We start from the raw sequence: 13,623 nt of genomic DNA on the forward strand, positions 1-13,623 counted from the left end.
AGGTCTGTGTTTATCTGACACATAATTTGTATAGAAATGTTCCTCATTTACCTTAATAAGATGTAATGAATGTATAATTATGCCAATAGATAAAAACCTGGATCTCTAGAATCCCTCCATCAGCTACAACCAAAGCTTATACTGTAAGTATTTGATCAAGCTGGAAAATAACTGATCATGACATCTGGTCCTAAATTTTATGCCTTATACCCACACAGGGTACAAACATTTACAAAACATGTACAAAAGTCATCACAAACTCATGAGTAGCAGCTAAAATTTGAAAGTTATCACATCAAACTCACGCTGTAAATATAGTAGGAACATAAAATAATACATGGCACACAATTAGGAGCGTATCCGAGTAACTGATCTTGTTTTTCGAGCACACAAGTTAAACCAATAAACAGCAATGATACAGCTTTCTGACAGCCGTACTGTGACCGTGCTGCTTTGTGCGTCTTAAGGGGTTATCATAAAAAGTTCTCCAACTCTGGACTCCATTAAAGAAAATCTAATAAGAAACAACAAGAAAACAAAAAAAGTAACAAAACTCCTAATCAAATCACTTCCTAAGATGAATTAAATTAAATGACCACAAAATGTACGTTTTCATCAGCATTGACAAACTCAACCATTGCACAGCATTCAAACCCAAATGCTCTCCACGGGATAATAAATATACACATGCAGATATACATGTTCTCGGTCTCAGTGTGTCTCACAGAGACTCTCTGTGTTCCTGTAGAAGACAAGCTGAGGTTTCAGGGGTTCTAAAAAGTTTAAAGACACTGTTAGGGACCAACAAAGACATGGTTTAGGGGCTGCTGTCTTCTAAAGGTTCAGGGCAAGTACAAAACAAAAAAAATTCATCCCACCATGAGAACACTTTGACTGGAGCTTCCAACCATTCAACACACATGATCGAGGAGCTGAAGATTCCTTAAGATTTTTGACCTTCTACCACATCAGCCAAAATATACAGATACAGCCTCAGTGTCTGTAGCCTCTTTGGGTTTATTGGCACCAGCTGATCCTTGCTGTAAAGTTCCTGAGATCCTAAAAGGTTCTTGCAGTCAAAAGAGGGCCAAGTATCTCATAGCCACCCAGATTCTTTACAGGATTCCCAAAGAGGATCAAGCAACAGAATGAAGATTTAAAAAGGGCTTTAGTCAATGCACCAGATGCGGCTTTTCAAAAGGTGTTTCCTTTACGGGCTCTCTTCTACTTTATTTTATCCACAAATATTTTTTTTTTACACACCCGTCTACTTAACATCTTCATTTTTACATCAGGTCAGTTCCACTGCAGGAATCAAGGTCTGAATTAAATCACAGGGAGATGACACGTGTGAGAATTTGCCCAGCTTACAGCTCATTGTGTTTTATGTTTCAACAACATGAAGCAACAGGAAAAACTGCTGCTGGGTTACCGACATTTGATACGTTAGCTGAATATTGATCCCTGATTTTCACAAGGCTTCACACTGCAGTGAAAATACGTGTACAGGAACACTGAGTTTATTGGAAAGTTCCTGGTATGAAGGAACATAACGTCCCAAGGATTTTAGCTTCGAGAAGTTCTGGTGGGAAAAGCTCCTTTTGTAAATTCACAGACACATTACAGTCCCAGTGATCCCAATAGGGATCAATACTGAGGCGTCCTAAGTGTGGCTTTTTACACAGTCTATAGTCTACAACAGGACACCTGAGCCTTAAACTAATCAGGAACTAGAAAAAAAGAAAACAGCAGCATTTCAACAACAACATCCTTCTCTCCAGACCACACACTGATTCAAAACGGCAGGGGGAGAGATGAGGAGCGAGCACGAGGTAAAAAGTCACTGAATCTGGAGGAATGGTGCTAAAGTTGTGACAGGAGGGTTTCCGTTTATAGATACACACATTTCCCACGTGCACCCGGCGTCTGCAGCCTCCAGTTTTAGTTCATCTTTTTTTTTCCAGGATTTGAGGTAACCAAGACAGCACGAACGCACAGAGGCATCGCTTCAAAGGGTGGAGACACATTCTTCAACAAACACTTAATAAATTAAAATAATAATAAAAAAAAAACATAACTGCCACCACATCCTGCTTTTCTTTGTCCATGAGTGGGATTAAAAGTCAAGGCTGAGGAGGTGAGCAGGAAAATAAAACCATGGGAAATCTGAGGCGAGTCCACACTGTGTTTAGCTAATACACACTGATATGGGAAGAAGAAGTCAATTTGAGAAAAAGGGAAAGAAAAAGCTGCCAAATATCTCTCGAGTTTTGGCATCTTTCCATCAGCAGAACACCACTGTAGACAACTAAAACACTGAGTCACTACTTCCTGTTACCATTTCCACAAAAGAATTTGCAGTCACGCAGCCTGCTGACATCAGACTGAGAAAAAAAATGGTGTGGGGAATGAATTCCTGATTAAAGTCTTAGTTCATCTCCTGCTGAATGTGGCTTATGTGTTAAGCTGGTCGACAAGGACCACACATTTCACTGTGAGGAGACAAATCCTGCAGAAAAACTGAAACAAAGCTAATAACACATGGAGAAACACCCAGGAAATCCGACTGTTGGTTTAAACCTGCTACATCTGTTGAGTTGCATTATTGTCGCCACATCAACGCACAACAATGTTGCACGATGAAAACACAGTGATGTGTTCAAAAGCATCGGGGGGGGGGGGGGGGGGGGGGGAAGGACAAAACCTTGGCGTTTGGCAGGTAATGGTGTCATGTTGTTTGGTGGGTGATGATGTCACGTTGACGAACCCGTTATGTTGTCAGGTGTCTGGCAGACTCATTGGCCGAGTGTTCAGTGTCCCCGCTTTGTTAATCTTTTTTTTTTAAAATTAAACCATATTGCACAGGGTTGGAATGACTTCAAAATCAACTAAGCATCAGTTCTACCAAACTGTTAAAATCATTATGCTTACAGTCTCTACACACAGATGGAAAAATCCAATCTAGTACCAAGTTCAGTTTTCCTCCCCTTTCTTTTCTCTCAAGCACTTCAGCAGCAGCATTTTTTTTTTCAATTCAGCACCAAAAAAAACGGCTTGAGCATCAGATGTTTGGGTCATTAAAAGTGGTCGTTTTCATATTCAGGAAGGTTGGCATGGGTAAATATTTGAGGATTTTGATAAAGTGGGTTGGCTTTTATGGTGGGGTGTGTCGTTTCCCCTTCCGATGAAGAATTGGGGGGGAAACAAAAAAAAACAAAAACACACGACCCAAACTATTCAGTATTCTTGGATGCCATGGCCAATAAAAATCCTCTCTCAAACTTCCCATGTCGAAGACGAGAGTTTCATCTCTCCTCCTTCCTGGACACCTTGGAGGAGTGCCATGCAGTGGACCTGATGAAGACAAAATGTTTGCCAGGTTAAAATGGAAGGAAGTGGAATTTGACCTTTTTGAACAACATTATGTTGTATAACAATAAGCATTTCAAGATTGGCTCATTAAAGATTATTTAACTGAAAATTGAGAATTCAGACATCAAGATAACATCAATAAAAGAGAGACATAGGCTTATAACTGTAAAACCAGATCTCAGTTAAAGTCAAGCTCTAAAATAATACTGAATAAGAAACACAACACAGCATTTTAAATATGATACCTCTGAGTGAAGTAACTTTATGGCCTTTTTGTGAAGGACTCTGTGCTTTAAAGCACTGTGTGTAGCAACACTAACTAATGTATTTTAAAATGTAAATGTTGCTGTGAAGTATGTCAGGCCTTTCTTCTCACCTGATAAAGGTCTTGAACGCAGCACTCTGAGGGTTGATGCACAGCGGTACCCGTTTGCCCTGCTGGTGCTCTGTGATGAAGCGATGGATTAACTCTGGGGTTGGGAAAGAAAGGAAATCACCATTACCAATATTGTGAACATGCATTTGATTAAATTCTACAAAAAAAAGAAGAATAATCACTATAAGCCATAAAGCCAAACATGCTACTTCACCTTTTCCCTGCCACACGGACAGAAGACTGTTCTCATAGCTGTGGCTGAACGGCCGCTCGGCTACTGGCTCAAAGTCCCGGGTGTAAACTCGCCCGCTAGGAACAGAGTAGCAGCACTGACACATGCAGGTGTGATACCGCAGACGTCCTTCGTCCAGGTAGGGGTGTGAGAGGGCGTCGCTGCCGGAAATCCTTTTAGCCTAGAAGCAAATGAAGATGAGGCGCAGGTAAACGTTGGTGGCACATATTCTGAAATTTTGTCAAAGCATTTTTAACTTCCCGTCATCTGAACTCACCGGATCAAAGACCAACATACGACAAAGCAGGTGAACGGCCTCGTGTGTGGCACCGTCAGACAGCATGTAGAGCACCGACAGTGACGGCTTAGGATGAAAAATACAGTTTGTGTCAACTTATGGATTTCTGCCCCATAGAGGCCAAACATTAATGCTTAAAACAAAAAGTCTGTATACAGTGTGTGGCTGCTGTAACATGGCAGTAAAAAAAAAAAAAATCACGTAGCTAATAAAAGAAAACCTAGGTCAACATTTGAATGTGCAGTCTCCTTTTTAGGCAACATGTTTAAAACAGTACTGTTTGCGCTGGTGCTTGCAGTGTATAGGCAGAGTACACAGCCACGCACCGGCTTGTGCGGCCCCCTCAAGATGTGGGCTCTGGCTCCTTCACAGGCTGAGGCCAGAGCTGACAGAGGAGGTGTTCCCAGCAGGTCTGTGATCAAATCCAGCTGGTTGGAGGAAGAGAAAGATGGACACGATGTTTGTGGTTTGAAACAAAGCTCCAGTGGTCATAACTATGTGACTATGTTTGTTCTTACCTGCTGAATGGGGCTCTGAGCCTGGAAGAGGATGCGGCGCCCCAGCAGCTCAGCGAAGATGCAGCCCACTGACCAGACATCAATAGCTGAGCCATAGTGCCGGCAGCCCATCAGCACTTCTGGCGCTCTGTAGTATTGAGTCACCACCTCCTGGGTCATGTGCCGTGACGGGTCAGGCTCCTCTACGCGTGCCAAGCCGAAGTCACAGATCTAACCAGAAACAAAGCGAGGTTAAAGGATTTCTGCATTCCATTGTACATTAGCTACTTATGAGACATATTTTCTGATGTGCTATTTTTATGCACTATGAGACTACTAGAAGCTGTAGCAGCTGTTTAAGTGCATTACCAGAAAATATTTAACTCGCTAATGACTATTCTGACACTTTACAATGTGTCACAGTGCTTACTGACACGTTTCAGCATTACCGCACCTTGAGCAGGCAGTTGCTGTTGACCAGCAGGTTTCCAGGTTTGATGTCTCTGTGCAGGATCCCAGCTGAGTGCAGGTACTTCAAACCTGAACAAACATGGGAAATGCATTTCCCATTTAATGTGGGTGCCACTACGGATCATGCCTCCAGGCATCAGGAAAATATTTTACAAGAATCAAAAACATGCAGAGATTTAGCATGTGTTTAAACCAAAAAAACGTTTGTATGTTTTTTGTAAACTCTTCTCCAAATGGAGCGAAAGCGGCCACTCACCTCGGAGGATCTGATAGAGGAAGACCTTGATGTGGTCGGTGGTGAGAGGCTGGGGAGACACGATCACTTTGTGGAGGTCGCTCTGCATCAGTTCTGTTATCACGTAGCTGTGGGGAGGTTTGCTGTCAAGGAAAAAACACTCACACACTCATGACCTCCGCCTACACAGACACAAAACATCTCTGAACACACGTCTCGCTGTAGGCTGCTTAACAACAAATGTCAATATAGTATTTAGGGGGGAAAAGCAAGCGTCGTGTCAACAACCTACATTAAATATTGACCAGTGGCCAGCCTCACATCTGTAGTGAGGAGCTGGATTTAGATCAGAGACCAGAAGCTATATTAAGTGAATTAAAAGGAGGACATAAGAGATAATTAATGAGGAGAAACTAGGACAGACAACTTGAGAAGGTAATATATGTGGTAAGTGTACAGTGGAACTGGTAATATTAAACTAGCTGACATGATTCTGCTTTTCATATGAAAAGGATACATCTCCTCAAAGCAGTCAATCTGTGGAGGCTGCAATATGTCCAGAGCTGACAACACCTGCATGAAGACACACAAAAACACGTCGTTAGCCCCCTCACAATTTAGATAAATGATTCTCTCATCGGTTCATCGGTGTGTATGGTCGTTACATTGTCATGCTTGAAGAAGCACAGCATCCTCAGCTCTCTGAAGACCCTCTTGCAGGAGACCAAGTTCTGGAAGACATTAGGCATCTTCTTTAAAGCCACCTTTCGGCCATCCCGAGGATCGGTCACTGACCTGCACAAAGATAAGAAGATCAGGTTTCCTTTAAGGAAAATGTTTCATAACAACTCAGATAAGCTGGCGACACAGTTAAGCAGAGTCTGTTGTTCAACAATGACATGTTAAACATTCTGTAGTTCGGTATTTTATCAGTGCAGCTGAAGGGAGGGATGAGTAGATTCGGTTAATAAGGGTAACTATCTTTGTTAGTTTTGATCATTATTTAAGGGCATTTCCCAGAAAACAGACCTCTGGGCTCTGCTAGTTGCAATTTCTGTGCTTTGTGAAATTTGAAGGGGTTCTGTGTCTGTGTGATACGAGGCCATAAAACAGGGTTAGCATAACGAGCAGATAGAGTTTAATTTAACTACTAGCCTCCATTTGCTCTTTGAAGAACACAACCCCCCACTGTGGCACAAATAAAGGGTTTTCTTTTTCCTGTCTGGTGACTGTGTGAAAACAAGCAATCTGCGATCATTTCTTAAGTTTGTGTTAACTGTTTCAAGTGGTTTGTTAGAAGACTAGGCTTCAAGCCAGAAATAAAAAGATGAGGCAAACACTGCTTTGCTTTAGGATCGAGTACAGAGCAACTACTAACTGCTCTATTTTCTGTGCTGTTGATAGTAATGCATTTTGGTCGTTAAAAGGTGCGGGTCTGATGCGGTGCTTTCTTACCAGACGACACCAAATGCGCCATAACCGATGGGTCGGTCCGGCTCCATCTCTGCAGGGCTGGGCACCTCACTGGCCGGGTTGCTGTAGGGCTGAGGCACTGCTGCTCCCCCACCGGTGCTTCCTCCAAGAGCTGTGGGATGACGAGGGGTCCCGGCCGGCGCAGTGGGTCCTGTCAAGCACGGTGTAGCACTGAGGCCCGTGGAGGGAGCTCCGCAGGAGGAGCTGACACAGAAATACTTGTGGCCCAACTCAGAGCCCGGAAATAAATCTCCACACACGGTCTGCCGGCCTGCGCCGTGAAATGCCATCCTCCTCTCACCGAACCCAGAATCTATCCTCTTTATCTGAGCGGCACCGAGCTGCTGCTGCTGCTGCTGCTCCCGGCTAGGCGCGGAGGAAAAGCAGCTCCTCAATCTGCATGACCCATCAGCTTCCTGTGTGTGCATACAGGGAAGACTGGGTGAGATATGCAACTCAACCAATGTAAACAAGCCAGCTCCACGCCAAGAACGGAGAAAGGCAAATCTGCGGCGTTATCACTGCAGCCTGAGCTCGATTGTTCAACCGAGATGTGCACACAAACACACACGTAGCATGTTCTTACAGCAAATCTAAATGTGTTTCACACGGTCTGATGGGGCAATGAAAGAACAAAGCACCGACTGAAACAGTATAATAAAAGATCGGTTACCTTTGTTAGTAGCATGCTGCACTTACCAGGTAATGAAGGTGCTCGGTTAACTAAGCTAACAGTAACCGGCTAGCTAACGAGCCAGCGACGTGTTCAAAATTTGAAAAAATACACGTTAACCCAACGGAATTCATGGTTATTCAATTTGCAGATTTCCTTTGAATAACCCAGTCACATGCCCACATATCCCCCCCTTTAAAACGCTAATAAAAAACATATACCAAAAGGACACATACTAGCTATTGTGCTAACCAGCTGTTCCAGCTAATTGGTTAACCCAACGATGACCCACATATCTATCATTGGTCGGATATGGTGACCTACATAATTCCAAACAGAAAACCTTCACTTTATAACTGAATAAAAATGCTTACAAACCTATCTCAGTTAAAAGATGGATGTCATTGCAGGAAAGCAGACTTCAAAAAGGCAAAAAAGCCGAGTTAGATGCTTGTCGCCGGGGTCCAGGAGCTAGCCGTATCGTTAGCTAGCTCTCTAATGTAGCCGAGCAGCTAGCTGCAGCTAGCTCTTTACTGCTCGCTAGCTGGCCATCGCATCGTGACATCCAGCGCAGAAGCGTCCCATAAATGCAGTCCCCTATGTTTTCTGGATGGTGGCTCATCCAGCAGACAGTTCACGCAGTGTTACTTAAACCTAGTTCATGTGGTCGCGATTACAACGACAGCAACAGCTAGCTGCTCGCTAGCCTGAAGAGTAGGAGGAGCTGACGAAGCCGGGTGGGGGAGGGTTGATACTTTTCACAAGGCTGTAAACAATGCTAACGTTAACTAGCTTTGGTGCTGCAGACAGCTACCAGTTAAATGCGCACAATCACCAATCACTCAGACTGCGATGGAGATTATTTGAACTTGAATCCACACATGCATTTTACTGCCTTTTAATACAGCAAGAGTAACTATGCACTATGTATCAAGTACAATCAATATGCACAGCCACAGAAAATGTATCACCAAGGTAGCTACAAAGTACATGGCAATTTACCTGTTCAAAGAGTTACAAATCAGCATCCAGAGTAAGAACAAAGATCATATGAAGCAGAGAAGTTATGCACATTCAATGTCCATGGAGAATATACACAAATAAGTTTGCCTTCATCAGCTATATAAAAGTGTTTATATACATGATGGCCCATCAGAAAACCTAGCTCCCATGTGCAGTGAGGATTTCCTGACTAAAGGATCTGATAGAAGCAAACTAGGAACTGTTTTGTAATAAATTTGGAGAGTCAGTCATGTTGCTGAGGTCCTCTAGATCCATTATAAACAAACACAGATATCATGAAATTTAAATAATGTAAAAAAAAAAACAAACAGCAACAGCTTTACAAATCATGAGGCTATGCAAGTAAAAACAATGATATGGTGACAGCTAATTTCTAAGCCATGTGAATAAAAATACACAAAAAATACACATACATTTTTCCTCCTTAATGAAAAAAACAACAATAACAACAGGGTTCGTCATCATCTAATCCACTGTCTTCATCCAGGCTTTGCAACAATAACATTGTACAATGTGTAACGTACAGTTGCGTCTCTAAGGGTTGAAGACAGATCAGCTGTTAAACACTGAGCTGAAGGAGCTGGACTTCACAGAAAATAAGCATCAAATCATCACATGGTCAGGGCAGGTTCTCCATGATCCTCTACATCCACCTGTGGCAGTCTGTTAAAAATAATCTGAAAAATACAAACAAAAGTGGATCACTAAACCATGCAAATACTACTTATTTTCATTTCATAATGACTTTTTTCACATTAGTTTTTGAAGTGTCAGCAGATTTCAACAGATTTACTTGTTTTAAAGACGTGTTTTAACAGACTAATATTTACACACACCTTGACAGTTTAGATGTTTTTCCAGTACTTTCCTCCATGTGCCCTTTGTTACATGTGTCTTGACTCACTCCAGTCCTTCCTGCCTCCATCCCCAGGCCCACCCACCCCACCCCAAGCTCCCCCCCCTAGCCCTCACAGTGTGCTAGCTGTGGGGCTGCGGGGCAATACTCGAGCAGTCAGTTACCAGCAGTCCCACTGTGCTCGCACTGGACACAGTGACAGCCACGCTGGTGGTGCCCACGGGCACTGTGCTCGTCTGGTTGGGGTTGGTGGGGTCGCCCTGGTTTGCGTGGGTCCCCATGTGACCCTGGAGCTGTGTGGCTGTCTTGCACTGCACTCCGCACAGCTGGCAGAGTAGCACCCCACCAGCCCCTGTCCCACCGAAACCTCCTCGTGCCCCGCCGCTCTCCTTCCACTCCTGGCCGTGGTGCTTCTGGGCATGGACACGCAGGTAGGTAAGGGTGGTGAAGCCTGGAAAACACAGTCACACTCAGGGTGTAAGGAGACAAACCTGCAGTTCTATATGCCAGTAAACACTGTCAACACTAAAAATGATATAAGCCGCTGTCTCTGGTACAGAAGTAATGCTGCACATGGACAAGTTTAGCCTGCGGTGTTTGAAGAAAGCATCACTTCACTTTAGCGAGTATTTGTAGCAACAGGAATATGTCTAAATGTGAAAAATATGCTCTGCTGAGGCTGCTGCTGTCTTACTGCGGTTGCAGAGGTGGCAAGCATGATGCTGTGACTGGTTGTGGACCCTCATGTGGTCGGTGATGTAAGCAGCAGACAGCAGCTTCCCACAGATGTGACATGGCACCTTCTCCTCATGACGGATCAAATGAGCGCGCAGACGATCACGCGTGGCAAATGCTGAAGTGCATGTCTAAGGACAAAATTAAGTTAATGCTGCATCAAGGATTAATTTGAAGAATGAATTCCGCAAAAACGAAGTAACATAATAGTGTTATCTAGTGTGATTCAAACAAAGACAATACCGTGCACTTGAACGGTCTCTCTGTGGAGTGCACCTGCCGGACGTGACTGTTGAGGTGGTCCGGTCTGAAAATATAAATAACACCAAAAACAGAATGAAATCTAGTAATCACAAGAAATATAGCAGGAGTCTTGTTGCCAAATGTTTGAAAACGTGACGGTCCTTGTTTTTGTAGATACCAAAAAAAATCTTGTACCGAGAAAAGGCCTTGGCACAGTGTGGGCAGACGTAAGGTTTCTCCACACCACCTTGGTGTGAGCGCACGTGGTAACTCATCCTGTCTTTTCTCTTAAAGCGCTGCTGGCAGATGGGACAGGAGTAGGGCTTCTCGTCTGAGTGGGACAGTCTGTGTCGGTTCAGGTGATAGACATCTCTAAAGGCTTTTCCACAGGCCTCACAGGCGTGATTCTTCCTCACCTGGTTGGTGTTGGGAATGGGATTGGGGATAGGATTCTGTGGGGCACAATTAGAGAAAGGCTATGCATAAATGTTCAATATATCAAGCCTGTCTTAGTCAGCTGCCGGTAATTAAACTAGTTGGCTCTCTTCCCAGCAAACCCACCTGCTCTATGGACCCAACAACAACGACAGCTGCCGGGATGGGTTGAGGCGGTGTAGCCATGGTTACGGTTGCTGGGGTAATCGACACAGAGACCTGCTGGCTCTCTTGATTGGCATGCTGACCGGGCTGGGGGAGGGTCTCCGGGATAGCAACAGTGGGAGGGGGCTGTGTGGGCAGGGTCAAGTGGAGAAGGGAGAGAGGCACTGTCTGCTTCTCTACCCGGCCTCCCTTCCCTCCATCCTCCTTCTCCCGGGCTGCTCGGTCCTTCATCTTGATTCCCGTGTGCACTGATTGGTGCCGCCGCAGGTTGTAACTGTTCTTGAACTCCTTGTTGCAGGTGGCGCAGATGTGGGCAGGCCGGCTTGGTTTGGTGAGCGGTTTAACTGAGAGATACAACACCAAGATTATGTTTTACTTCCAGTACAAGATCATTATTTTCTGCATTTTCAAACAGATCAGTTTGTTGTTCTGAATGCAGTCACTCCACTAATGCTTTATTACTTCTATTTTCAGATTGATCTGATTTTTACCTGATACAACAGACATCATCTGAACAATCTTCAGGTCTAATCCAGGACCTGTTTAAAATAAAACCCTGAAACCCTCACCAGGTAGCGGCTCCTCACTCAGGGCAGCGGTGTCGACGGTTGATGGTGGTGTCACAATGTGCTCCTCTGGAGGACTCTGAGCAGAACCGGTCAGTTCAGGCAGTAGCTCAGACTGCAGAGGGGTCTCAGGTTGGCTCTGAGTTGGCGGTGTCTGCCAGAGGGCAACAACAACAACAACAGTATTAATACTCCAACAAACTCAGGTCCTCTATCTTATATCAAGTACTTCCCAACTTTTATGCAACATTGTTTGTTACAGTCTGTCAGCTATAACAATGAATAAACTCTCTGAGCAGTGAGCATCCTTAATGGTGAATCCTTTGTATTTTTATAAGTAAAAACAATCAACCAATTAGAAGGAAAACAAAACAATATGCTGCAGATGAATCATCATGAAAATAACATATTGGAAGCTGCACCCCAAGCAACCAAAGCAGTAATGTCATTCTCTATGATGATAATCTTATATCAACAAATAAATAAAGGACCCATACCACATGTACTGTAACAGGCATCAGAGTTCAAGTCAACCAGGATCAGGTGAAAGTCTGCCTCAGTAATAAACACATGCAGGAGCCCCAGCTGTGAGAAAAGCTCCCAGCAGGGTAGCCAAACCCAAAACTTCCCCCTGACCCCACTGTGACCCCCCACCCCCCTCACCCCTTTTAACCCCCACGCAGAAATGTCAAACACCCACGAACCCCCCCCCCCCCCCCCCCCCCCCCCCTCCTCCACTCCACCTCCTCCCCCCCTACAGCTCCAGATTCAATATAACTTACCTGAAAAAGGAAATTACTCCAGGAGGTATCCATCCTGAAGGACTGAGAGGAACCACAGCCTGGGACCAAAGAGAGGAGGGAGGAGGGCCACGGAGCCGAGGAAGGAATGCGCTAAGTGCTGCTATGATAACAAAACCTGAGGCCTGTTTCGCAGCTCTCTTCTTTACCTGCTCGAGTTACTTATTAGATAAATATGATGACATCGGACGATATTCGGTTAAATTAACCAACACTTATTAGTGGTAAAACTGCTATGAGTTATGAATTAATATGGCAATCAGTTGGCGATAAACAGGCACTGACAAGATGCTTTTGTAAATGCGACAAAATGGTTGGTATCATGCTTGCTTTAATGGTGCATTTTAATAATATTTGCTTATGTCTACTGTAATAAAATCTGGTGAATTGCATGCAAAATAGAAATTATTTTAATACAGAAGACGAGCAGTCGAAACGTGCTAATCATAGTCAGCAGGAGGCATTTATTTGCGATAGCTCCGAAAAGGCCGTAGCGTCGGGTTCCAAGCCTCGGCGTTGCGTACAGCTCGTCACCTAACTAGAGAGCTCCTGGTCGGCCGCGGTCCATGGCTCCGCCTCGGTGTTTCAATCGACAGGATGACATCTTTCTGTTTTTTTCAAATTCGCTCCCTCTCCCTCCCTCTCTGTCTTTTCTTCCTTTTCTTTTTTTATCTCTTCTTCACCCCCTCTGTCCCTCTCTGCTTTAAAGGGAAAGTATTTTGTGTATGCGCCCTCCTAGCGGACCCCGTCTCGGCTCGTCTCGTGCCGCGCCGTCCCTCTCGCCCCCGCCGCCACCGCCACTTCTCGGTAGGCCGACAAATAATGAAATCCGACATTTATGGAATCAGCTCGGCCGATAATTCCCCCGCTTCCTTTTTTTAAAGAAAAAGTCCACTGCTGCTTAGAAAACTCACACCGGCCACAGTGTTCCAGACTGTGTTCGACAGACGCGACAAACTCTTGGCTAAAATGGTGTCGGGTTTGGCTAAAACAAGGCTTTATCCCCCGAGCATCTTAAAGGTAACGATGCGCGCAAGTGCAACAGCTGGATCTCAACTCACATGACGTCCATTCCTCCGCGGGCCGGAGCAGGCGGCACGCCGAGCTCCACTCAAGAAATCACACATTTCATCCACGCCCGCTTTTCAACACCAGTTATTGACAATAATAGTG

The 13,623-nt window shown here is 44.6% G+C and overlaps 2 protein-coding genes across 3 annotated transcripts; both read right to left on the bottom strand.

The window, feature by feature from the left end:
- Nucleotides 1-955: 955 nt before the first annotated feature.
- Nucleotides 956-8,342, bottom strand: nlk1 (nemo-like kinase, type 1). 2 transcript variants are annotated; one of them, XM_028412332.1, is made up of 12 exons: nt 8,006-8,342; nt 6,937-7,105; nt 6,147-6,276; nt 5,999-6,054; nt 5,503-5,609; nt 5,230-5,315; nt 4,797-5,006; nt 4,605-4,706; nt 4,258-4,344; nt 3,963-4,161; nt 3,749-3,842; nt 956-3,354 (listed from the first exon to the last, which is right to left on the bottom strand). In XM_028412332.1, the coding sequence occupies exons 2-12, from the start codon at nt 6,981-6,983 to the stop codon at nt 3,306-3,308; spliced, it is 1,167 nt and encodes a 388-aa protein (XP_028268133.1). In that variant the 5' UTR covers nt 6,984-7,105; nt 8,006-8,342; the 3' UTR covers nt 956-3,305. The 2 variants fall into 2 exon arrangements, with proteins under 2 accessions (XP_028268133.1, XP_028268132.1); XM_028412331.1 differs by having other exon boundaries at nt 6,937-7,370.
- Nucleotides 8,343-8,513: 171 nt separating this feature from the next.
- maza (MYC-associated zinc finger protein a (purine-binding transcription factor)) lies at nt 8,514-13,548 on the bottom strand. Its single transcript, XM_028412336.1, has 8 exons — nt 12,433-13,548; nt 11,654-11,804; nt 11,046-11,428; nt 10,680-10,936; nt 10,485-10,548; nt 10,201-10,372; nt 9,487-9,957; nt 8,514-9,327 (listed from the first exon to the last, which is right to left on the bottom strand). The coding sequence occupies exons 1-7, from the start codon at nt 12,463-12,465 to the stop codon at nt 9,629-9,631; spliced, it is 1,389 nt and encodes a 462-aa protein (XP_028268137.1). The 5' UTR covers nt 12,466-13,548; the 3' UTR covers nt 8,514-9,327; nt 9,487-9,628.
- Nucleotides 13,549-13,623: the final 75 nt, after the last annotated feature.

This window comes from Parambassis ranga, chromosome 8, assembly GCF_900634625.1.
Source record: "Parambassis ranga chromosome 8, fParRan2.1, whole genome shotgun sequence".
In the NCBI taxonomy this organism is placed as follows: domain Eukaryota; kingdom Metazoa; phylum Chordata; class Actinopteri; family Ambassidae; genus Parambassis; species Parambassis ranga.

What these genes read in the sequence shown, in the direction of transcription:
- maza (XM_028412336.1), bottom strand. Translation starts at nt 12,465, where the DNA reads ATGGATACCTCCTGGAGTAATTTCCTTTTTCAG. An exon ending in GAGTGAGGAGCCGCTACCTG is followed by an intron (nt 11,429 to 11,653) that starts GTGAGGGTTTCA and finishes TGTATCTCTCAG; the next exon opens with TTAAACCGCTCACCAAACCA. An exon ending in TTGTTGGGTCCATAGAGCAG is followed by an intron (nt 10,937 to 11,045) that starts GTGGGTTTGCTG and finishes TGTGCCCCACAG; the next exon opens with AATCCTATCCCCAATCCCAT.
- nlk1 (XM_028412331.1), bottom strand. Translation starts at nt 7,244, where the DNA reads ATGGCATTTCACGGCGCAGGCCGGCAGACCGTGTGTGGAGATTTATTT. An exon ending in CCTCTATCAGATCCTCCGAG is followed by an intron (nt 5,316 to 5,502) that starts GTGAGTGGCCGC and finishes ATGTTTGTTCAG; the next exon opens with GTTTGAAGTACCTGCACTCA. An exon ending in TGAGGGGGCCGCACAAGCCG is followed by an intron (nt 4,345 to 4,604) that starts GTGCGTGGCTGT and finishes TTTCATCCTAAG; the next exon opens with CCGTCACTGTCGGTGCTCTA.